The sequence below is a fragment of the Chanodichthys erythropterus genome, chromosome 10 (genome assembly GCF_024489055.1).
Source record: "Chanodichthys erythropterus isolate Z2021 chromosome 10, ASM2448905v1, whole genome shotgun sequence".
NCBI lineage: Eukaryota > Metazoa > Chordata > Actinopteri > Cypriniformes > Xenocyprididae > Chanodichthys > Chanodichthys erythropterus.
The window spans coordinates 27,868,519-27,894,246 of NC_090230.1; the positions used below are offsets into that span (position 1 = coordinate 27,868,519).

At 39.5% G+C, this 25,728-nt stretch overlaps 2 protein-coding genes across 2 annotated transcripts; both read left to right on the forward strand.

Moving 5' to 3' along the window:
• The first annotated feature begins 217 nt into the window (after positions 1 to 217).
• On the forward strand, positions 218 to 12,513 carry LOC137028246 (GTPase IMAP family member 8-like). The gene is made up of 3 exons (XM_067397013.1): positions 218 to 254; positions 354 to 1,778; positions 10,661 to 12,513. Exons 1-3 carry the CDS (start codon positions 218 to 220, stop codon positions 12,511 to 12,513), a joined length of 3,315 nt encoding a protein of 1,104 aa, XP_067253114.1.
• Positions 12,514 to 19,146: 6,633 nt separating this feature from the next.
• On the forward strand, positions 19,147 to 23,452 carry LOC137029307 (guanylyl cyclase-activating protein 1-like). The gene is made up of 4 exons (XM_067398886.1): positions 19,147 to 19,344; positions 22,044 to 22,193; positions 22,286 to 22,376; positions 22,456 to 23,452. Exons 1-4 carry the CDS (start codon positions 19,147 to 19,149, stop codon positions 22,593 to 22,595), a joined length of 579 nt encoding a protein of 192 aa, XP_067254987.1. The 3' UTR covers positions 22,596 to 23,452.
• Positions 23,453 to 25,728: the final 2,276 nt, after the last annotated feature.

Sequence of the window (25,728 nt, forward strand, 5' to 3'; positions counted from 1 at the left end):
CAGCATAGGAGACGTCAGAATTTTTGTTATGTTTTTGCGCACAAAAAATATTTTTGTCACTTCATAACATTAAGGTTGAACCACTGCAGTCACATGACTGTTTTAGCTATGTTTTTAGTACCTTTCTAGACATTAAAATTGGTTACAATGTTGTGGTGTATAGTTAGATCAGAAGCTCTCGGACTTCATCAAAAATAACTTAATTTGTTTTCCGACAATGAACAAAGGTCTTATGGCTTTGGAACGACATGACCGTGAGTAATTAATAACAGAATTTTCATTTTTGGGTGAATTAACCCTTTAAAATCAATATACTGTTTTTATTTTTTATGTGATTATGTGACTTTCTTTAGATTCCAGAGAAAAAGCAGATGATCTGAGGATTGTGCTGCTGGGAAAAACTGGAGTTGGGAAGAGTTCAACAGGAAACACAATCTTAGGAAGAGAAGCATTTACAGCAGAATCATCTTGTGAATCAGTTACTAAAAAGTGTAAGAGTGAATCAGCTGAAATCAACGGCCGACACGTTACTGTGATCGACACTCCAGGACTGTTTGATACTGAACTGAGTAATGAGAAGATCCAGAGAGAAATCAGCAACTGCATCTCCATGATTCTGCCTGGACCACATGTGCTTCTCTTACTGATACCAGTGGGACGATTCACTCAAGAGGAGGAAAAATCAGTGAAGATCATCCAAGAGACGTTTGGTGAGAAATCTTTAATGTACACCATAGTGCTCTTCACCAGAGGAGACGATCTGAAGAACAAAACTATTGACAAGTGGCTGGGAAATCCTGGATCTGTGATAAGAAACCTGATTGAAGCGTGTGGAAACAGATACCATGTGTTCAATAATAATCAGACTCTAGAAGACAGAACACAGGTGTCTGATCTACTGAAGAAGATAGATGACATGGTGAAAGAAAACGGAGACAGTTACTACTCATGTAAGATGTTCAGAGAGATGGAAAGAGAAATACAAGAACAACAAAAGATGATTCTGACTGAGAAAGTGGAACAACTGAACAGAGAAAAAGAAGAAATTATGAAAAACCATAAAGAAGAGGAAAAAAAGATGAAGATGACGATGGAGGAAGAAAGACAGAATCATTACAAAGAGAGAAAGACAAGAGAAGAGGAGTTCAGAAAGAGTGAAGAACAATATAGAAGAGACATTAAAGAAAGAGAGGAAGAAGAGAGAAAGATGCGAGAGGAGATGAAGAGAGAACAAGAGGAATGGGAGAAACAGAAACGAGAAGAAAGACAAAGAAGAGATGAAGAGGATGAGAGAAGGAGAAAGAAAGAACAGGAAATGAGGGATGAATATAATCAAGAGAAAGAGAGAATGAAGATGAAGATGGAGGAAGAAAGACAGAATCATGATAAAGAAAAAAAAAGAAGAGAAGAAGAAGATGAGAGAAGGAGAAAAATTGACAAGGAAACATGGGATGAATATTATGTGAAACTTAAAAGAGAGAGAGAAAGAAGACAGAGAGAGAAAGAAGATCTTCAGTTCAAACATGAGGAAGAGATGAAGAGAGTGAAGATAAAGATGGAGAAAGACAGACAGAATCATGATAAAGAGAGAAAGAGAAGAGAAGAGGAATATATAGAAAGAGAAGAACAATATAAAAGAGACATTAAAGACATAGAGGATCAAGAGAGAAAGATACAAGAGGAGTTGAAGAGAGATCGAGAGGAATGGGAGACACAGAAACAACAAGAAAGACACAGAGAAAAAGAAGAAACACATTATACAGACATACCTATTCAAGGTCAGAATTATAAATATTATAAATATAAGCAATGAAGCCTGTGAAAATAAATCTGCATTGTTGTCCTTTTGATCTTTCATTATTAGTAACTTTATTGCAACCTACCTGGAGTCTCCAGAATTGCAAGTTGTCCAGATCTTAGAGACTTAGGTTAGGTAAAGAATCCTAAAAAATGACCCACACTTAATAAGAATTACAAGTTGAAGTGTAAAATACATGAATACATCCAGAATCTGTAAGTTATGAACCCCCAAAACTAACTCACTGCCAGATTCTGGAAGATGAATTCTTCAAGCAGTGGTACAAGAGGATGTGGTGCTGGTCCTTCAAGAGTCACTCTCAATCTGTCTGTCTATAAAAAATAAACAGTATTCATGTATTTTACACTTCAGCTTGTGATTCTTTTTAAGTGGTGATCAGTGTATTATTCTTTATTCAGTTCTATCAAGTCAAGTCAAATTGTATTCACATGCACAGCATTACTTGAATGCTAAAGAGTAAAAATAAGCCTTTAACCCTTTAAGACCTGAAGGCTTTTTTAGAGTTTTTTTTTCTAAACGACACACACAAAAGTAAAGACTCATAACTCCAAAACTCTAGCAAGGAGAGTCAAAAGGTAGGTATCATTTGATAGAAAACATTTTAAATTTTAAGAAAATATAAATTACATTAGGACATTTTCTTGCTGAGAAACAGCTGATAAAAGACAAAAAATACATATAATTTTTAAAAAAATAATTTTTCTTTTTTTTATTTGACATGGAATAACTCAGGAACGCAATAAGATCGCTAAAAAATTCTTTTTTGGTGATGCTCTCCTATATGTGAGCTGCATCTGGTTCAAATTTCGTGGTGATAGCATAAAGAATAGTTTGAAAAATTGTTGTTCATGATTTCTGCAGCCAGGTGGCGCCAATGGGCGGTAAACTCCGGTTTAGAGGTGCTTCTCAGCACTCGTTAGGAGTTTTTCAAAATGGTTAGATGCATTAAAAAAATGAGATTCTAAGCTTTAAAATGATATCTATTTCGTGCTATTCCACGTTGAAAAACGAACATGGATGGGTCCGGGAACATTGGATACACACTGCATCCCGGAGAGATGAGAGACATGTTTTTAGCCAAGTATGTTAAATCATTTCGTGAGTAATATCTTGTGATCAACGCAATATATTGTATTGATTTTTGGTTCATTTTAATCTTGAGAATCTGCTTTAAATATTGATGTGCCATTTTTTATGATATGTGCATTTTTCATGAAGTTATGAGCACGTGAAATATACATACTTGTGTTCAGTTAGCGGCTGTGCTATATTTGTTGTAAACACATATTTCTCAGACTCATTAGAGGGTGAAAACAACGCAACAGAAGCATGTTGGAGGCTTGATATGAAAGCTTAAAGTCTCTGGATTTGTATGCAAAAAGAATTTTTGTGCTACCTATATGGATTAAATTTTTATTGGCTTTTAAAGAGAGACACGCAAATGGGAGCGCCGACGCTCCATCCGGTTTTAAGGGGTTAAACTGGTTTTAAAAACATCAAGTGATGGAAAGGCCCTGATACACAAAGGTAGAGTGTTCCGGAGCTTTGGGCCACTACAGAGAAAACTTGATCACCTTTTGATTTGCAATTAGAACAAGGGACAGATAAAAGTAACTGATCACAAGATCTTAAAATCAATGGTAATGGCATTGAATCAATGTTACAATGAGATGTTGGGCTCATTTGTCAGGTACGTTCAGTACCTCTGGGTATTTTGTCAAATAGTCCACTAGCAATTGATAAGACTGACCTCTCAGCTCGTAGATATCCTCTCCAACCTTCATCCATGGTAGTTCTGGAACATCATGTGTGATGAGTGGCTCTTTCTGATGTCATGGCTGGAGTTGGTGCACATTTCTCCACCATCATCTCTATGTCTTGCGGCATTCCAGGCCTATAGAGGTATTTTCTCGCTTTGGCCTTTGTTCTCTGGATACCTTGGTGAGCTATGTGTAAGATGATTTTTTGAAGCTCTGTAGCTGTAGGCCAGTAGCTGTTCATGCTGTATCTTTTCAGTGGCCAGCCAGTTTCAACCTTCTTACACAGATCTTGCAACACCTTGTCTGAAGCAGTGGCCTCTTTCAACTGTTGAAGAGTCAGTGGTCTCAGTGCAGCTGTGGTCTCCAAACCATGCACAACTTTCTCATCATAGAGGTCTTCACCTTCATCAGCCTCCCTATTTACAGTTGCACGGGATAGCATATCAGCAATATACATGTTCTTGCCCGGTGTATATGCAATGTTCAAGTCATACTTTTGTAGTTGTAAGAGCATTCACTGCAAACGGGCTGGGGCCTTGCACAGCTGTTTCTGCATGATGTTCTCATCATGGAGTTTATGATCTGATTGCACTGTCACTGGCTTGCCGTATATATACTGAGGGAGCTTCCTTGCTGCAAAGAGTATGGAGAGTAACTCTTTTTCAATGAAAGCATATCTTTGCTCAGTATCAGTGAGTGCTTGTGATGCATAACACACAGGGTGTCCCTCTTGCAGGAGACAGGCTCCCAAGCCAAGTCTGCCTGTATTGTTAGTGGTTTTTTGTGATCATAGAATGTACTGAGCTAAGTACTTAGTCATGTTAAGTAGAAATTGCAGGCCTGGTTTATCCTCTGGGGGTGGCATGTCTGTGATCGCCTTCACTTTCGCATCGTAAGGTCGGAGGCCGTCTGGTGTGATTATGTGTCCCATGTATGTCACAGTGCTGACCTTGAACTGAATCTTATCACCATTAAATCTCACGTTGGCCGCTTTTGCTCTTTCCATGACCTTATCAAGGATATCATCATGCTCCTGCTCTGTTGAGGCAGCGATGATCATGTCATCGGTGATGATGCGTACTCCTTTTATGTCACCAAAAGTTTCGCAGTTCTTCTACTGGTACACCTCACTTGCTGTCTTGATGCCGAATGGGAGTCTCAGAAAACAATATCTGCCCCATGGTGAATTAAAAGTGCATAGTGCTACAGCCCACCACACAATGCATCACCACCCCCTACTGGACAAGCACAATACTACCTTTAACATACAACATTCCCTCCCACTTAAGTTAGAGGTAGTCTAACTTAAGTGGGAGTCTTTAGGATAACTTTTTTTCTTTTCAGATGTCTTTAGGATACACTGTTTATGTCACAAAGTCTTAGATATGCTGGTGGTTTCCTATCTCTGACTGAACGTCGGAGACATCCAGAAAGCGCACTCTCAGAGTCCTTTCTCCTTTCCGCAATTTGAGTCATTTCACACAATATTTGAACACTGGAGTAATCTGGCAATTGATTTCTTTGACATTCAGTTTGCAAACTTCCAGGCTCCCTTCTATCTCCAGTGGAAATTAATTCAAGGTTTGTTGAAGTACTGAAAGCTTCTGGTACTTTCATATCAGCATCCACTGACACTACATCAATATCCTCAGGGTTAGCACCCAAGGCACTTTGAAAATCTCTAGTCATCTCTTTTTGGTGTCGCCTAAATTATTGATCAACATGATGTCGTACTACTTGGGCACTTCCTAATGCTACTTTATATGATACAGGTCCTGTGATGTCCTGAATGACTCCCTGGACCCATTTTGGTCCATATCCAAAGTTTGGGGTGTACAAAATGTCTCCTATGCTAAAGAATAGCAGGACCTCACATGTTGGTCATGGTGCTCCTTTTGAACTTGTTGTTTAGCTTCAATTTTGCTAGTGAAGTCAGGATGGATCTTGTCTAAGGTGCACCGCAATTTCCTTCCCATCATCATTTCTGCAGGTGACAGTCCTATTGTAGACTGAGGTGTAATACAATAACTAAACAAAACTCTGTGCACCTTGGTTTCAATAGTATTCCCAGCACTTTTATTCATGAGTTCCTTAGAAGTTTGTACTGCCCGTTCAGCAAGACCATTTGATGAGGGATGATATGGTGCAGAGGTGACATGCATTATTCCATTCCTAGACATAAATTCTTTGCTCGCTTCACTCACAAAACACTATGCACTATCAGACACCATCATTTCAGGAATGCCATGTGTACTGTTTCTGAGGCACTCAAGAGTAGTTGTTGTTGCTGAATTTACCGGATAGGCATCAATCCACATTTTCCCAAGGAATGGACCAGCATAGTCCATAGGGCTGTGAAGGGCTGTTGTGGCCACTCCCACGGATGTAGTGGTGCAAACACAGGGGCTTTTCTCTGTTCTTGACACACAGTACAATCTTTTACTCTGGCCTCAATGTCAGCATCTCAATTTGGCCAGCATAGGTAACTTCTAACCAGGCCTTTCATCCTTGACATACCTGGATGATATTGATGTAGCTGTTCCAGCAATCCCGAACGTCCTTGCTTTGGAATGACAATACGGGCTCCCCACAGCACACACCTGTCTTGAACACTGAGCTCTTGCTGTCTCTGTTTATATGATGTAAATTCATTTGAAATACTGTGATCAGGCCAACCTTTAAGCACATACTCACACACTCTAGAGAGAACAGGAACCTGTTATAAAAATTCAACAGTCCTAGATATGCTTTCTGCTCTGTTACTGATGTTGGTGTTGGTGCCTCTTGTACTGCTTGGACTTTTTCGGAACAGGATGAATACCAGTGGCATCCACTTTATGTCCCAGAAAAATTACTTCCTTTTCAAAGAACTTACACTTTCCCCTTTTCAATCTCAAGCCACCCTCTATGCTCCTCAAGTGGTCCTCATCATCTCGTCCTGTCAGCAAGATATCATCCAGATAGACAGTCACCTTTGAAATGCCTTTCAGGACCCCTTCCATAGTCCTCTGGAAGATTGCTGGACTCAAACTAACCCCAAAAAGTAATCGGGTGTAGGTGAACAGTCCTTTAGGGGTATTCACGGTCATATATTGTTTCAAGGTCTCATCTAACAGAATCTGTTGATATGCGGGACTCATATCTAATTTACTGTATTTTTCTCCTCCAGCTAAGACGGCAAACTTATCCTCCATTCAAGGAATGGGATATTGCTCCAGGGACGATTCTCTGTTTATAGTTACCCTGTAATCTCCACGCAGTCTCACGGCTCCATCTGGTTTTAACACAGGCACCACAGGTGCAGCCCACTCAGAGAATTTCACAGGCTCAATTATATTATCTTTAAGCAGTTGATCAAGTTCAGCTTCGACTTTCTCTCTCATAACAAAAGGCAGTGATCGGATGAGTAAGTGGATCCACAGGTATGTTGAGCTTGTAAGCCAAGTTAACGTCCATAAAGTTGCCCTCTGCTCCAGAATCCACAAGGGCTTCACACCAATGACTCCCACCAGCCCACTGCAGTCTTACTGGGAGGAGAGTTGCAGCAAGAGAGGATTTCTTGAAGGTAATGCCACCTGCCAGTAACCTCACACCTACTGACGGGCCTTTTCTTTTACTGGACACTTAATGGCGAAATGTCCTGCAGCACCACAATAGAGACAAAGTCCCTTTACTCCTCCCAGGATAACAGAGCTCTGCCCACCTGCATGGGCTCAGGATCGAACGAGGGGCTGACCGTATCAAAAGCCGCACTGGAACACTCCCTCTCCACAACAGAAATCTGACTGCTTTGAGAACGTTGATCTTGACGCTGCAGCCGCATGTCCACCCGGATCGCTAGATCAATCAAATCGTCTAATGTTGTAGGTAAATCCAGCGCGTAGATCTCATTCTGGATACGGTCGGCCAGCCCATGCAGAAAGATCTCCCTCTGTGCCTCCGTGTTCCAATTGCACTCTGCCACCAGAGTTCAGAATTGTATGGAATATTCAGTAAAAGTCCTCTCTCCTTGACAGAGATCCACCATTCCACGAAGACAGTTCACATCAATAATATTCTTGTCTGAATGGAGAGCAGTGATAGTTAAATGCGACTGTAAACTGTATGTTTTTGATAATCAACACGAGTGCTTTTGAGCCGTGTGATTCTTTTACTGACTCTTGTTCTGCCAGGCATGAGCAATCAACAGATGATCAGTTCGATACACAAGTCAACTTAATCAAACACAGAGTATGTCGGACCAAATCCACCACACTTCACACTCTGTATCACTCTCTTTTAAAATATTTGCACTCTGAATCAACAGTCTTTTATCTCCGCTCTCTCTCATTTGTAAAATAGCTCCTTTCTCAATTATTTTGCTCATCACAGATGAGCCCTCTAGTGGAGAACACCACCCTAATTATAAGGGGTTACAAATATTAGTTTGTAAATTTAAATGGCAGTCAGACAGTTTGAGGCAGTTGGTTTCTGCTAATGAAATGAGGTATAATGTTTTAATTTAGTGTGTGGTATCTTTACAGTAGCATACTGTAGATTGCAGTAAATAACTGTACAATCAACAGTAAATTACTGTTTTACTGTAAAAAAAAAAAAAGAAAAAAAAAGAAAAGCCTGGCAAGGTCTAACAGTGCAGTTGTTGCATGGCTGGGCTTTCCGCATGTTTTTGATGCGACATGAACTATGGCTGCATCTCTATTTCTCCAACTACGGGCTAGGCCACGGGTCAAACAGAAAATTTGTGCTGTGTTAATTGCGCATTAAAGGTGCCCTAGAATTGAAAATTGAATTTATCTTGGCATAGTTGAATAACAAGAGTTCAGTACATGGAAATGACATACAGTGAGTCTCAAACACCATTGTTTCCTCTTTATATAAATCTCATTTGTTTAAAAGACCTCAAAAAAAAAAAAAAACAGGCGAATCTCAACATAACACCGACTGTTACATAACAGTCAGGATCATTAATATGTACGCCCCCAATATTTGCATATGCCAGCCCATGTTGACGGCATTAGACAAGGGCAGCCAGTATTAACGTCTGGATCTGTGAACAGCTGAATCATCAGACTAGGTAAGCAAGCAAGAACAATAGCGAAAAATGGCAATCTCTCCAACAGTGTAGCATTAGCTGTTAGCCACGGAGCACCATCAAACTCATTCAGAATGAAATACATCCAAATAAATACTATACTCACATGATCCGGCGCATGCATGCAGCATGCATGATGAACATCTTGTAAAGATCCATTTGAGGGTTATATTAGCTGTGTGAACTTTGTTTATGCACTGTATTATAGTCGACAGCTCGGGGGAGGGGAGCGCAATGATTTAAAGGGGAAGCATGCTGAATCAGTGTATAGTTAATGATGCCCCAAAATAGGCAGTTAAAAAAATTAATTTAAAAAAATCTATGGGGTATTTTGAGCTGAAACTTCACAGACACATTCAGGGGACACCTTAGACTTATATTACATCTTGTGAAAAAGCATTCTATGGCACCTTTGATTAAAATTAGTGCTGTTAAAATAAATTTGCGTTATTGCGTTATTAACACAATACTTTTGACAGTCCTTATACACACGGGGGATACTGGGGGGGCAAGGGGGGCAGATGCCCCCCCATAATTATTGTAGTCATTGAGTTCCCGATGTGAGCTGCGCTACAATAAGGAGCAGTTAAGGCCCGTGTATAATTCAATATTTGCATTCTGCTCCTTCTTGCGCAAGCCATGCAAAGTATACTCCTTTGGTCATAAGAGCGTGGAAAGACACAGGCCTGAGTGGGCTTTTCAAGCTCTGAAGTCACTCGCATCGTCCGTGCAGTCATAAAAATTCAGCTGCACGCCACATTCTAGTAAATGTTGGAAACTTCATTAAGTTATTCTTGACTGTGCCAATGAACATCGCATTGTATGAGAAAAAAAAAATATTTCGCTTGCATCGACTGAAAACATACATGAGAAACACCATGAGACAGGAGAAACTACTGAACATTGAATGGGCCATTTATGAAACACAGTTAAAGCAGCCAGAGAAATTGTTAAAAGAGTCAAGGGTAAAGAGCTTAACTAAAGCAAGCACTGACCACCAAAAAGGTGACTTCAAACTTTATTATTTTTAATAAAATATCAACATCTAAATCTCTGTTAATTATCAACAAGAACTTTAGTATGGAATAAAGTTTGGATTGTAATAAGTAAAAGATGCTGAGATCTTGAGAGATCTGTTAGTGTTTAATGTTCTGTTGGGATTTAAATGGTTTCTGTATCGTGTGTTTTGTGGGTCACCATTGTGCTGAAGAGTAGAGCCTGTGCTTCAGTCCAGGATGAGCCAGAAAACATTGGTGTAATGCTGCATGTTGCTTTATTTCAGAGCAGTAACTGTGTAGCTGCTGATGCAGTGACATATAGTTATGTTCATTCATGTGTGCTCTTTTTGGTTAAATACAAGCGATTCACATTTTACAGTAAGTGTGTTTTGTTCGTTCAAGATCTATCCGTAAAGCAACACTGTTATTTCTGTGTTTTGCACTTTATTTAAATTATGATATTTTAAATTTATTTTACAGACTTTGTTTGGCAGCTGTTGCTGAAAGACATTTGACCTTTTTTTTAAGATTATGTTTAGCAATGAAGGTGTTTTATTGTAACAATTCATGGAATACCTGTAAAATAACAGTAGCTGACAGTCATTGACCAAATTTTTATGATTTGTTTTTTTTACAGGGCATGATTTACTCACCTTCATGTCATCCTAGGTGTATATAATGAGAAAGGCTTAACTAAAACAAAATTACTAGGTTGTCCTTTTTTATATTTTCTGGGTTGGTAAATGCACCAGAGACATGATTATAGCACTTAAACATGGGACAAGTCCGATTTTCATGATATGACCCCTTTAAATATATCTCTGGTTGTGTTTATTCTGAAAGAAGATAGTCATATACACAGAGGATGGCCTGAGGGTGAGTAAATCATGGGATAATTTTTAGGTGAACAATCACTTTAACACTTGTTGCACAGGGTCCCAGATGTAATTAATTGTTGTTAATCTCTAAACTCTGTTATTATCTTTTTCAGATGATGAAGTTCCACCATCAGATCCAGAATATTTGAGAATCTTGCTGTTTGGGAGGCCAGGAAGTGGAAAGAGTGCCACGGGAAACACTATCCTTGGAAAAAAAGAGTTTCATAGTGAAGCCAGTAAACCTTTGGTGACCACTACTTGTAAGAAGGGAGTTGGTGAAGTTAAATCAGTGGCTGTTGATGATACTCAAGTTCATGGTAAATCAGTAGCTGTTATTGATACTCCAGGACTCTTTAATAGCTCACTGAAATATGAACAAGTGCAGCGAGATATAGTTGAATGTGTTTCACTGTCTGCACCTGGACCTCATGTGTTCATCATTGTGTTGAGTTTGAGAACAATCACCAAAGAGGACAAATACAGTTTAGACATGATAAAGAAGATATTTGGCCCAAAAGCAGCAGACTTCACTATTGTTCTCTTCACTAGAGCAGATGCTCTGAAAGGACAAACAATAAAACAATATGTAAAGAATAGTAACAATGATGAACTCAAGAAACTGATCAGTGACTGTGGAGACAGATGCCTGGCTTTTAACAACACGGGAACACAAGATCTGAAAGAACTGTTCAACATGATAGAAGAGCTGAAGGAATCTAATGAGGGACCATACTTCAAAAATGAGATGTTTGAGGTAGCGATGGCCATTGAAACGAGAAAGAAAAAGCTAGAAGAGAATGAAATAAAAAATCAGGCTCATGTTGAAGAATTAAAAGCCAGATATGACATGGAAGACAAACGCATGAGAAAGATATTGGAGGAGAAGAAACGAAAGAAGGATGAGGAAAGAGAGAGGCTGATCAACAAGTTCAGAGAAAAAGAGGAAACACTCTGGAGAGAGTTTGAGGAGAAAGAAAAATCAGAGCAGGAAAAACGAGAGGATAAGGAGAAACAGAAACGATCAGAAGAGGAAAAACAGCGAAGAGCTGAACATGATCAAAGAATAGATGAGATGAAGAGAGAGTTTGAAAATCAGAAATTACAATATCAAGAACTGCAAAAAGAAAGAGAAGATGAAGATAGAAAGAGAGAAAAAGAATATAAACAAGATCAAGAAAAGATGAAAAATGAGCAGGAGCGCATCCTGGCAGAGTTAAGAAAAAAACAGGAACGGGAAATAAAAAAGAGAGATTCAGAGGAACAAATGAGGAAGAAACAAGAAGAGAAAAAGAGAGAAGAATGGAAGAGAAAAATAAAAGAGGCTGAAAATGACAAAGAGGTTCAAGAGGGAATCAAACGACAACAGAGAGAATGGGAGGATGAGAAGAACAGACAGATGAGAGAACGAGAGGAAGAGGAAAGAGAGATAAAAGAGAAACATGGGGAACAACTGAGAGAAAAACAGGATGAACTGGAGAAAATGAGAGAGAGATTTGAAACCAACAGAGAAGAAGAAGAACAGATGATAGAGGAGGAGAAACAGAAACAGATAAAAGAGAGAGAAGAAAAAGAGAGAGAATATGAAGAAGAGAGAAATGAAATGGAAAGACGTTATACGCAGCTGAAGCAAGAGAGGAAAGAGGAGTGGAAGAGAAGAAAACAAGAGGATGAAGAGAGACGAGAGGAGAAGAGAAAGAGATGGGAGAAAATGATGGAAGACCTGAAACAAGATCAAGAAGAAGAGATCAAGAGAAGAGAAAGAGAGGAGAGAGAAAGAATAGAAAGAGAAGAAAAAGAGTGTGATGAAATGAAAAAGAAACATGAAGAGGAAATAAAGGAGATGAAGAAGAAACACCAAGATGAAGCCAGAAAACAAAGAGAAGAACTGAATTATTTCATAAAGAGAAAAGATCAGCATGATCAGGAGTTCAGGGAGAAACTTAAACAACTATATGAACCAAAATAAAAACAAGAATCATCGGCGTTCTGGCGTTTTTTTAAACGGATAACAGGGCGCTAAGCTGACCCAAAATATGGAGCTGACTCCAATTCATGATGGAGAACACTCTTGACACACACACACACACATACAGAAATTAAAGGGTTAAAGAATAATACTTAATGTTTACACACACATGCACACACATTTTGTAGATACAGATACTTAAAATAAATGATCCCTAGAGCAAGTATCCTCTTTATAACACAATTGTTAGCTTTCCCATTTATCCTAATGTGGCACAGTTGTCAAATTGATGCTTTTATTTTGAGTTTTTTATTCTGAAGGGTGTGTCCGTGGCGGCCTGACAGTTCCAAAAACTTACTCTTTTATGGCGAAACATACAATGTCTGATCTGATCTGCCCCAAACTTTACATGTATGATAATAGTCCTGGCCCTAAACACATCTTCATGGCAATATTCAATTATAGGCAAAGCTCCACCTACTGGCAACAGGAAGTGTGGCACTTTGAAATGACTGCTATTTTCCTCCTATATTTACCCACTTATATGCACGTCTCCCACTGTTCACTGTTTTCCTAAGGCAGAGATCCCAGGTGCGAGGGCCCTATCAATGCTGCTTGCAGCTTAAATTTTCTTTGTTTTTGTTATTCATTCATTCATTCATACAATAATTTTTCATTTCTTTATTCAATTTAATCATATAATCAGTAAATTTGAAACATTGGGAGTCATTTTTTTTTATAGCTTTTGCTTTGGTATAATAATATATGTGTTTCACAACAGACTGGGCGGTCTGACCAATCAGAGTAGTGTAGACTTATGTGTGTGAATGTACTATTCTATCTCTCTATTTTATCTTTCTATATCTTACTAAAGGGCTAGGGTCCCTTTTCAGAAAATGCAATTTGCAAGACCTGTTTCCTGTTTTGCTGTCAGAGGCGAAAAACTGGAAACAAGAACTGTCTGCTTGCTTAAACACCCACATACTATAAAGATCAAGAGACTTAGACTCTCTCAGCTTCTTTGCTTCTTCCACTCTGTTCTGTTTACTGATCCACAGTAAAGAACATTGATATTCTCCACCTCAGGCTTTTGTGTCTTCCTTTGAACTGGTCCAACACATGGAAAGACATGTCTACCCTAGTGAAAAGATAGTATACTTATACTAAAGTACATACAAATAAATTGTGCTTGACTAAATGTACTTGTGGCACACTATAAATTGGTTATTTAAAGTCTGCTAAATTGGAACAACTAATTTTGTACTAAATGCATTTTAGTTGTCAAAAAGCAGTGCTGAAGTTGAACTAAAGTTGTATTTAATATACCTGTTTTTGCTAAAGTGGAACTATTCCAAGTACACTTAAGTACACTTTAAATATACTCTTGTATTTAAGTTTTGAAATGCAGAATTCACTCAGCATAAACTTCAAATGTATTTTGGTGACATTAGAATTGCAATTCAATTACATTGTAAGAGTGTTGAACATAGATTAATGTTATACTGATAAACTTTTAGAGATTTTAAAACACATTGCAATGGCATTCCAGGTTAACCTGTAGTGTGCTAATGGCATCATTATAGTGTGCTTCAATTAGGCTACAAAAAAGTAATCTTTATAAATAAAGTCACAGCTTTAGAATGCCTTTGCAGACAGCCTCTATATACCAGTAACTTACTTATCCAGTGAACATCAGTGAGACAATGGGAACAGATTTATATGTATATTGAACGCAGGAACCATTACGGGCTGCCGGAATTGCACCCGGGTCGCCCGGATCACTGTCGCACAAGAGCAGTCGGCTTACCTGTTGCACCACTTCTGCGTCATCTTAACGAGACAATCAAAGAGGAGTAGATTGTGCAAGCTGCGCCCTTTGTTTAACGTTAGTTTATACATTTATTTATTTTTGGTTTATCGCACCATAATGTATATTGTATCTATGTATTTGAAACATTTGAATGGACTGATGAAGGGAGCTGTAAAGTATTTTGTTTAAGTAAGTGTCGTTTTGACCATAATAATGTACTAAATCTAACTCGTATAAATATTACAGTAGTATAGAAAAACACTTTACATACATTTGTATTGTACCCTTTGAAGTCCTTCATTCCGAAGGGCCCTCTGAAGTGGCAAGTTTTGAGCACTTTGGTTTGGAACGACCCTTCAATATGGCGGCCATGATTATTTTCACTCCGAAGTGCCCTTCGGAGGGCGACATATCCCGTTTGGAACGCACCGATAGACTACGGATTAAAAACCTGTGAATCGCAGAAAAAAGTATTAAATATAGAAGCAGTAAGTGGTGCGTGAAAATAAACGTGAAACGGCCTGTTGCTATACAACACGAACGTGCATTAAACTTTAAGCTGTTGAAGAAATAAAACCCTTAGATGCTACATTAAATATCAAGAATGTTTTGCGTCCCATTTACCTGACATGATCGGTCATCAACGCAACATGAAGCAATTGCATAAACCGGCACATTAGTTTTAATCTTGTGCGTGCACTAAAACACAGACAGTTCTGTTCATTGGTGGAAATAAGTGAACGTGAAGAACTGCTTGTGTTTCAGTGTGTGGATGAAATATAATCTGTAACATTCCTCTGCCGATTGTCTCTGTGCGTTCAACTCTCAATGCACAACTGCTCCTGACAAAAACACAATGAAATGATTCAGCAGTCTTTGGATTTATATGTGACCCATAAATTAAAATGATTTACTTTTCATGCAGTAAACTTTTCTGGATTCATTTGACATTTTAACTTTCTGCGTTTTTGTGTTTTTTTTCTTTTTTTTCTTTGCTCAGGATCAGTTTAATAATTTATTTAGTAATTCCTAATATTTTGACAGCCCAAACGGCTGCAGTCCATATTTCAAAGTGCAAATAAGGGCCATTACAATAGCATTAATGGGAAAAGTGTATTACAGTAGGTGCATTGAAGTGCATAGGAATACACTAATGTAATAAAACTTCTGATCAGGTACATGAATTTCTTTCACCATTTCAAACTGACTTTAGGTTGTTTTCTTTATTTGTCAATTACAAATAGTTACTTATGTAACTACTTTCTATATGTATGTATGTATGTATGTGTGTATGTGTTTCCAACCATGCAAAATTGCTATTGAATTAAATGAAACAATAGCCTATGATGTTCAAAGTGAGTAAAAAAAAAAAAAAAAAAAGGTCATAATTATAAAACTTACTGATTATATTTTGCAACTCAAAACATTTCCTTATCTAAGCCAATACTATTTTATATACTAAACAAGTAGAACTCAAATACTGTTCATGGAATTTGAGATGTAATCATAAGAGCAACATAGTGTAACCCCATCATCACACAGGGGATGAGGAGAGCTCAAAGTAGCACCACAGGGAATCAAAATGGCAGAGAGACAAACAAATAATAAAAAAAATAATTTGTAACCATTACAGACAATAGGGTTCCCAGTCATATCCCATGGCAATTGCTCTGCAAATAAGTGCACACTCAATCACAAATAACACACCCTTTCACTCCACACTCCAAAGCAAAAGTAAATCATGACATTAAACCACTACACTTTCACTTGGGTAAAGTTGGTTTTATATTCGCACATTCGGACTTCTGATAAATTCAGACTTTCCAATAAATGTGCAATAAATTAACGTTTGCGAATTTTAATCAGCGACATGATATTGACAACCAACAATTGTCAACTTACAACATTTTTCACAGTCGATCAAAATAGGCAAGTATTTAATGGCATATTTACTTGTGAATGTCCACTGAATGTCCAATGTAGTGTGATTAACAAGACTATTGAATACGGATGTCCGAATGTGCGAATATAAAACCAGCTTTACCCAAGTTACACTTTCTTCCCCCCACCTTAACAGAGTACACCATACATAAGAAAAAGGGAACTCCATGGTCATTTGTAGGTCCAAGTAAAAAAGAAAAGAAAAACAAATAAACAAACAAAAAAAAAAAAACACAATCTCCAAAATAAATCACTTTGCCACTTCAATAGACAAGACCCAATTCAACATTAAAGTCATCTCTCAAACGCCCATTAAGCCACCAATGCTTTCAATAAAAGTAAACGGCAATCATGCATCATCTGTAAAAAAGCAAAGAAAATACAAATTGATGATTGCCCTATACAATATTTACAAAAATTAAAACACTTAAAACAATTAAACATACAACACACAATTACAATATAAAAAGCTTAGAACCAACTCTACCAAATCAATTAAATTAAGATCAGTACCTGTTTTATTAACTATATCTGTTTAATTCTCTGAGGCACCAATCAACAGTTCCCATGAGGACACTAAAACAGAAAGCAAATACAGATGTTAAAACTAGACAAACTCACTATAGTATTCATAAATCACAACCCTTACCTTCACCATTCAGTTCTATGCTGCTATGCTGTTCATTAATCAACTGGTCTTTTCATCTGCTATTACACAGCCTTGAAAAACACCTAACATCTTCTCCTGCTTAGCACATGGGAGCACAAAGAAAAAATGTGGTTTCCTTTTATAGTGTCTTGACTCCTGGGATTTGTAGTCCAAATAATTTGTAGTCCTACACCCCATTACAATAGTATTCAACAAAAATAAATTACTGAAGTACTTAAAAATTTAACAAATTAAATCTTTTTTTTTTTCTTTTGCAGATTTCTCATGGTTACGTCTGAGCTGTAGGCAAAAGTTGGGTTTGAAAATTCTGCCCTTACAGCCAATTAGCAGAAACAAAGATGTTTCCGTTCATACCTCATGTTTTCTGTGGTTTGCACAAAAAGAAAGTCTCATCTAAAAAATGATATAGCATCATCTAAAATAATTTGATCATTCTTGGATTTGAAATACATGGTGAGACTTGTGTCTTTAGCTACAATGACTTTCTAGACTCTAAAGATTCCTTCTGACAAATGTGGCAAAATCTGCAACACAGATTCCCAATAATGTGCACTCCAGAGAGTTCGGCTGTTTAGCAAAAGTACAGCAAAACGGATTGTTGGTGAGTGTGATGGCACTGGCTTTATGGCGTGTTCAAAACACATCAATCATTGTGGTTCAACCAATAGTAGGACGTTATGGCAGGCCAATGGGGGTCAAGGTTTAGCTTCAGCAGTTACAGTGTTTTCAAGTCATAGAAAGAATTTATTTAAAATGCACATGAACATCAAAACAACTATAATTATGAGTTTAGGTAACTCTGGATTTCCTTAAGAGTTTCCGAGTTATGTACATGACGGTGAGAAAACACGTCAGAGGCAATGGATACAGAGTCTGCCCTAGTGAAAAAAACCCTACCAAAATGTATTTAAAATAGGCCTACATTCATTTCACACTAACTAAAAACCCATTAATATACAGTAGTCAGCATTTGAAGTGGATCAAAAAAGTTCATCAAAGTTGTCCTTAGAAGAAGGATTTAGGACAACTTTGATGAAGTGTTTTGATCAACTTCAGATGTTGACTATTTACAGACAAACTGACATAAATATTTCAATTAAACTTTATTTGCAGTTCTTCTTTATTGCACAATGCATATTTCTAAATATTAAACCTAAAATGTGTTTAATATCACTATTAGTAAGGATAGTATGATCACTGTATAATTTGAATGCAAGATATATATACTTGTACTAAAGTATACTTGCAATAGTTCCACTTTAGCATAGTCAAATATACTTAAGTATATCTTAGTTGGACCTCAACACAAAAATACTTGTTCTAGTTTAGCAGACTTTAAGTATACCAATTTAGTATACTAAAAGTACAATGTAAATGCAATTGTGGTACACTTAGCATAAAATAAATGTATTTCAAATAGATTTTAGTATATTTATTTTTCACTAGGGATTGCTAATACAAAAAACTCATAAATCGCCTTGTGACAGCAATGCCCTTCCGAGGGTACAAAGAAAAGTTCATTCATTTCACACAATCTGCAAATCATGACACCACACACAAAATTCTCAAATGTTTTCATAATAGTTCATACATTCAATCAAAATTTTTATATATTATAAAAAGTTAAAAAACACAGCTATTTTTATTGGCTTTACACAAATCACAAACATTTATATACAATTTGTCCAAACACAACAAACAAAACTCTGGAATTTGTCACATTATCAAATGCACATTTTTAATTAGTCCCAAACTGATATCTGTTTGATTAATAATACAACACAACACAGGAAATGCAGTTTGCGCATTTATCACAGTTGTATTATGTAATAAGGATGATATAAAAGGGAAAGTATACATGAAGCAAGAAAATATGCAAGAGAAGGGGAAAATAAAGTTGTGTGGGTAGAGGAAGGGGTGTAATGAGAAGGTTCACAAAAAATAATCAGATAGATAGATAGACAGATAAACAGACAGATAAACAGATAGATAGATATCATGATCTTAGGTCACTGGGTCATGCTGACACACTCCGCTTGGATTCCCTGTAAGCAGGTAGTAATTCACGGTATTTTCCAGAGCGGAAAAGAACAGCCCAAGCAGTGACGTCAGCAGTAATTGGTCGGGACACTCTCCCTGTCCTGCACAAGCTCCTGTCTCAGTGTGTGTTTGTCTGCGGAGCTGTGAGAGATCTCTCCTGCAGCGCGGCATCATGGGGAACACGGCAAGCATGACTGTGGAGGAGCTGACTGCATGCCACTCTCACAAGTGGTACAGGAAATTCATGACGGAGTGTCCGTCCGGTCAGCTCACCTTCTACGAGTTCAAGAAGTTCTTCGGGCTGAAGAATCTGTCGGAGTCCTCAAACGAGTACGTCGAGACCATGTTCAAGACCTTCGACATCAACGACGTAAGACAGTCTGTTATTATTCTGTTTATGATTTACTGTTCTGCTAAATGTTCTCATCGCTGTTGATATTATATTATATTATCCTTTTCTGAAGTGTGTTATCAGTTCTCATGAAATGAGGAAATTTCATTAAGTGTAAACCTGATATATAGAGATGTGAGTGTTGAATGAACTCACTGGTCAGCGATGGCCTCGCATCCCTTCTGCTTCATTTCAGCAGAGGATTGTGGGTAATTGGATCTGTGTTAATACAGTAAACTCAGATCAAACATCAGCACTGCAGAAGGTCAGAGATCTTTACTAAGACCCATCAAAGCCGGTAATCTGGTTAACAGAGGAGTGTGTGTGTATACTCCTCATTGACCGCTCTACTTTATGTCTGATCCCGGCTTTCATTCACGTCACGACACTTTCCATGAACGTCTGTAATATTACGTCATGGATTAATGTCTCTGTTACAGCTTGATTTGTTGCTCATAGTGACTTAAAAACCCATCTTTACATGGCCACCAAAAACTAGAAGACCTGGAGCTTTAATTTATAAAATGTTGTGTAGAAACTGTCCTACATTTGATCTAAGATAATTTCACAAATGTGTGTAAGAGAATAAATAATAAATTAGTATGTTAATAACCATTACTGGCCAGTCTGAGTTGGCGGGGCGTTGTGAAGGAGGGGGGGGGCGTTGTCAGTGAGGGGGCATGGCATTATGAGTGAGGGGCGGGGCGTTGTTAGTTAGGAGGTATGGAATTGTGTTGTGAATGAGGGGAGGGGCATTGTGAGTGAGGGGCGGGGTATTGTGAATGAGGGGGCATGGCATTGTGAGTGAGGGGTGGGGCGTTGTGAGTTAGGGGCAGGGTGTTATGAGTGAGGGGCGGGATATTGTGAATAAGGGGGCATGGCATTGTGAGTGAGGGGTGGGGTGTTGTGTGTGAGGGGCAGGGTGTTGTGAGTGAGGGGCGGGATATTGTGAATAAGGGGGCATGGCATTGTGAGTGAGGGGGTGGGGCGTTGTGAGAGGGGGTGGGGTGTTGTGAGTGAGGGGCGGGGTGTTGTGAGTTAGGGGGCATGGCATTGTGAGTGCGGGGGGGGGCGTTGTGAGTTAGGGGCAGGGTGTTATGAGTGAGGGGCGGGATATTGTGAATAAGGGGGCATGGCATTGTGAGTGAGTGAGGGGCGGGGTGTTGTGAGTTAGGGGGCATGGCATTGTGAGTGAGGGGCGGGGTATTGTGAATGAGGGGGCATGGCATTGTGAGTGAGGGTGCGGGGCTTTGTGAGTTAGAGGCATGGTGTTATGAGTGAGAGGCGGGGCGTTGTGAGTTAGGGGGCATGTCATTGAGAGTGAGGGGCGGGGTATTGTGAATGAGGGGGCATGGCATTGTGAGTGAGGGGTGGGGTGTTGTGAGTGAGGGGGTGGGGTGTTGTGAGTGAGGGGCGGGTTGTTGTGAGTGAGGAGTGGGGTGTTGTGAGTGAGGGGTGGGGTGTTGTGAGTGAGGGGTGGGGTGTTGTGAGTGAGGGGGTGGGGTGTTGTGAGTGAGGGGGCGGGGTTTTGTGAGTGAGGGGCGGGGTGTTGTGAGTTAGGGGGCATGGCATTGTGAGTGAGGGGCGGGGTGTTGTGAGTTAGGGGGCGGGGTTTTGTGAGTGAGGGGCGGGGTGTTGTTAGTTAGGGGGCGGGTTGTTGTGAGTGAGGGGCGGGGTGTTGTGTGTTAGGGGGCGGGTTGTTGTGAGTGAGGGGCGGGGTGTTGTGTGTTAGGGGGCGGGTTGTTGTGAGTGAGGAGTGGGGTGTTGTGAGTGAGGGGTGGGGTGTTGTGAGTGAGGGGTGGGGTGTTGTGAGTGAGGGGGTGGGGTGTTGTGAGTGAGGGGTGGGGCGTTGTGAGTGAGGGGTGGGGCGTTGTGAGTGAGGGGAGGGGCGTTGTGAGTGAGGGGTGGGGCGTTGTGAGTGAGGGGTGGGGAGTTGTGAGTGAGGGGGTGGGGATTTGTGAGTGAGGGGCGGGGTGTTGTGAGTTAGGGGGCATGGCATTGTGAGTGAGGGGCGGGGTGTTGTGAGTTAGGGGGCATGGCATTGTGAGTGAGGGGCGGGGTATTGTGAATGAGGGGGCATGGCATTGTGAGTGAGGGGGCGGGGCGTTGCAGGAGAGGTACGGGTGTTGTGAGTGAGGGTGCGGGGCGTTGTGAGTTAGGGGCAGGGTGTTATGAGTGAGAGGCGGGGCGTTGTGAGAGAGGGGGCGGGGCATTGTGGATTCCCTCTAATCATGTTTAAACACACTGAACTCAAAACTTTCTAATTATGTTGGCTTGACCTTCAGACTGTTCTGACTAGGGTTGCTATATCTTTTTGAACTGATCTGACTGATCTGTTGATCAAAATACGAAAAATCCCACTGTAGTTGAGGGGGTCAAAACTTTCAAACATGAACTCTTGATGAGTATTTGCTGGAAACATGTTAATATGTAACATTTTATTGAGTAAATCTTCAAACTTAAAGCTTTTCAATGTTATTTCAAACTTTCACACAAGCCAACATCAAAGTTTGTCATCAAACTTTACTCATCTGGTCTCTTCTGCTCTTTTTCTGTGGCTGTGACATAAATAATCAAACAGATAATATCATGCAAGTGATACAACATATATTATATCATAACTATGATAATTGTCTATGGTGCTATGTTGTTGAGGTGTATTGTGTTGATGTTGTCAGGATGGCTGTATAGATTTCATGGAGTACGTCGCTGCTCTGAGTTTGGTTCTGAAGGGCGGCGTTCAGCAGAAGCTGCGCTGGTACTTCAAACTGTTCGACATGGACGGCAGTGGATGCATTGACCGCGACGAGCTGCTGCTGATCTTCAAGGTGTCATTTTTTATCCAGTTTCTCTTCTGCGCCATCTGCTGGAGTCACTAAATATCTGCTCACTTTCATCTCTTCTTGTTTTTCTGCTCCAGGCCGTTCAAGCCATTAACGGATTAGAGCAGGAGATTTCTGCTGAGGACTTGGCCGACATGGTGTTTAGCAAGATTGACGTTAATGGAGACGGTAATCTTTTTATTAATCTATGCTATTTAAATATGTAAATGAAACAATATGATTTACATATGTAACTGTGTGTGTTCAGGCGAGCTGTCTCTGGATGAGTTCATTGAGGGCATCGAGGCGGACGAGGTTCTTACGGTGATGTTGACCCAGAGCTTGGATCTGACTCATATCGTCAGTAATATCTACAGCGAGACTGACTCTGAACAGCAGGTCGACTGACCCCAGACCAGCCTGAGATCAGGGTGCCAAACATGATGATGAAGGGAAGGGAGTCTGGACCGTTTCTGAACTCTGAACTGAACCTGTTGATTCAGCACTGACTGAAGAGGTTTAAACTCTGAACACATCAGATATTAACAGTATTATTAACAGAATAGTGTTCATCTTAGCTGCACTGCATTTCAAAAGCCAGCAGAATGATTATTTCCCTGTAATCTCACAGAATAACTGAGACTAGAGCAAATGCTTTATTTAAGTGCACTTCTGTCCAATCAAAATAAAAAATAATTTTTATTAAATAAAACCTGCAAAATGCAAAAGTTTTTCGGTCCTGTGATGCATATCAGTAAAAAAATGTGTCATGCAAGAACATGCTTGTATAGACTCATCACTGGACTGCTAGTCCACTCCTGGCCAGCAGGAGGCGCTCTCTTCTGAGCGACCCTATAAATCAGCCTCTAAGCACTAACACTCATATATCCTCCAGATCAGCAGATGGCGCCACTCTTCACTCCTGCTGAACACCACTCATTACGCCTGATTTGTTACGCCTGTATTTTGACCTATATTAGTGTGTTTGTATCGTACCAGTGTGGCTGTGTCTGAAATCGCATACTCTCTTGAGTAGGTATTTATTTTGAATAAGTAATTACTTTTTGGCTGCTATGAAAAGAATGTTCTATCCATCTGATTTTGCTATGTGGACGTAAATACAATGACGTACCTCTTTCTAATGTGTTAGACCTCCGTCTCGCAAGCCGATAGGTAAGGAGTGATGTAGTGGTAGCATGCATAAAACACGATTAAACACCATGATGGTAAATATTTACCACACTGATGGTGTATAACACAGTGGGAGGATGAAATGAAGAAGTGGCCTAACATGAGGACATTTTAATTTATTTCGTGTTGTCGCTCGGAGATGGGTCTTCAGCAGCTCAGTTAACAAAAGGCATCTCTGCATCTGTTGTGAGTTTTTAGTTGCTTATAATGTTCATCTGGGAACACAATGTGTGTCATTTCACAAGATTTGTAACATAAATCATTTTTAAACCTATGCCAACACAGGAGAACACATCAATGTGTTTCTAAATATGCAAAATGTTCATCAAGATTTCGAAATAAAAGTTTAAAGCCTTGCTCTGGGTTTTTGATTCACTATGGTAAGTCTGATATTAGTGTTTATATTTTAGACCTGTCGGGATGGTTTTCACGGAAAATTGCATACATACGTCACTTGCCCATGCAAGTGCAAGTACATCTTTGTTGATTCTGGAACAACATTTCAATCTACCAGTCCAAGTTAAAACCAGGGTTAGGTGTTGTTACAGTAGTGTTATTCACTTCTCTGATTTTAGGGAAGAGTTATGGGTAGGGTTATGTAGGGATTAGTCTAAATTTTCAGACAAAAATGTTGATCACAGTCCGTATCCGTAAATAGAGAAAAGTTACTCTGGCTGCTTCGACAAGTGTCTGGTGTGGGAGTGGCACAGGTTTGTTGTCACAACAAGCGTGAAAGGTTGACATGGAGCCGCTATATCTTGAATCTCTGGGGAATCACCCATTTTAAACAAACGCCGAACAGGAGAGTCTGCTTGCAAGAAGAGAACGCGACAGAGCTCGTAATAAAACAAGAATCAACATCGGTTTGGCTTTTTCATGAGTTGACACTTACAAATAAGTCAGATAAAATAAATGGTATACGTATTTGGCGTGCTGTCTGGGGAGAGGGCTCCGAGCTCGGTATTTGGCCCAAACACAGAGTAGCCCCCCCCCACTCATAGCTTATTTGACTTGTTCCTCTCGAACTACGTTAATAAAACATTATTTGGAGATGGCGAGAACTGAGGGATTTGAAATGTTATAAAAGTGATGTGGAGATGGTGTTTTTATGACTCAACAGGTGAGCAAGGTGTTTTATTGAACAGATAAACTGCCTCATGCAGCTCTCAAACAGAGCTCATTGTATAGCGTTATCTATTGTTCATAGTGACTCTTAATTTTATAGTGATCCATGATTTTTTTTTTATCGCAAAAAAGCTCTTGCCCGTAAACCACTTGGTAAGTTCACTACTCAGGAATGTGAAAAATAAGCATTTGATGTTTATTGTCTATTTCCAATAAACACACAGACCGCATTTCACGAGTTCGTTTCCTCATAAAATCTTTAAGCTAATAAGGTTAAGCATATTTGGCTTGCTGTCCGCTGTGGAGGGGCTTGAGGAAGCAGATTCAACTTGAGCTTGGATATACGCCCCAGGGACTACTAGTGCCTGGAAGAGGAGTATGATAGATGAGATGCCTAAATTATGTGGTAGAGTTGGGGAGGTGGAGGGATATTGAAACAACTGATGCCAGAGCAGGGTGAGTAGTTGTTTATATGCTCTGGATGTAATTGAAAGATTAGGGTTCCCTCCTCTTGAGATTATGTTTGAGTTTCACTAATTGAAAGACTAGATGGGTTCACTCCTCCCGAAATTACGTTGTGAACTTCACTAGTGCAAAATCACCTGTTTTAGATTGAGCCTGATTTGTGAAAACTTTCACAATTGCATTTTATCACGTTTCAATGTTTTTCACTGTTCTTTTTCTTGCGTATTAATAAGAAACAGTCTGCACCAATCCAAGCCATTTGTCAGATCAGTTTAAGTTTAAAAATGGTCATCTAGCCAGGTCATACTTGGCTCAAACAGACTATTTATGATTTGTGAAATATTACACAATACAGTTTTGGTCAGTTAACCCTTCCCTGAGTCCCTAACTTCTCTATTCTGATTTGTAAAAGGTTTCACAGTACAGTTTATTAAATTTTTTAATTTCTTCGTTTTTTTGAGCATGCTTACCCGTCGCCCATCATCCACCTCTACGGCTCCATTGGGCTCTATGGCTTCCCTCTGGCTCTGCCTCAACCCTCATAATCCTTGACATAATCAAAGAAGACTTGCAACTCGACTTGCTACATAGTGTCTGTCCAGATCCAGCCCACATCTGGTCCACGTGTAATCCGCATGTACCGGATGTGGGCCACACTATACATTACAACATTTCAACATATCCTCTCAACAAAAACAATCACAAGCTTCCAATACCACTCTCTTAATAATGCCTTTAAATTCACCAATAGACACAAATG

Bases quoted from the DNA above. Each gene is read 5' to 3' on its own strand.
- LOC137028246 (XM_067397013.1), top strand. From the start codon at position 218: ATGAACAAAGGTCTTATGGCTTTGGAACGACATGACC. The intron at 255-353 runs GTGAGTAATTAA...GACTTTCTTTAG, and splicing joins GGCTTTGGAACGACATGACC to ATTCCAGAGAAAAAGCAGAT. The intron at 1,779-10,660 runs GTCAGAATTATA...TATCTTTTTCAG, and splicing joins TACAGACATACCTATTCAAG to ATGATGAAGTTCCACCATCA.
- LOC137029307 (XM_067398886.1), top strand. From the start codon at position 19,147: ATGGGGAACACGGCAAGCATGACTGTGGAGGAGCTGACTGCATGCCAC. The intron at 19,345-22,043 runs GTAAGACAGTCT...TGATGTTGTCAG, and splicing joins AGACCTTCGACATCAACGAC to GATGGCTGTATAGATTTCAT. The intron at 22,377-22,455 runs GTAATCTTTTTA...GTGTGTGTTCAG, and splicing joins GATTGACGTTAATGGAGACG to GCGAGCTGTCTCTGGATGAG.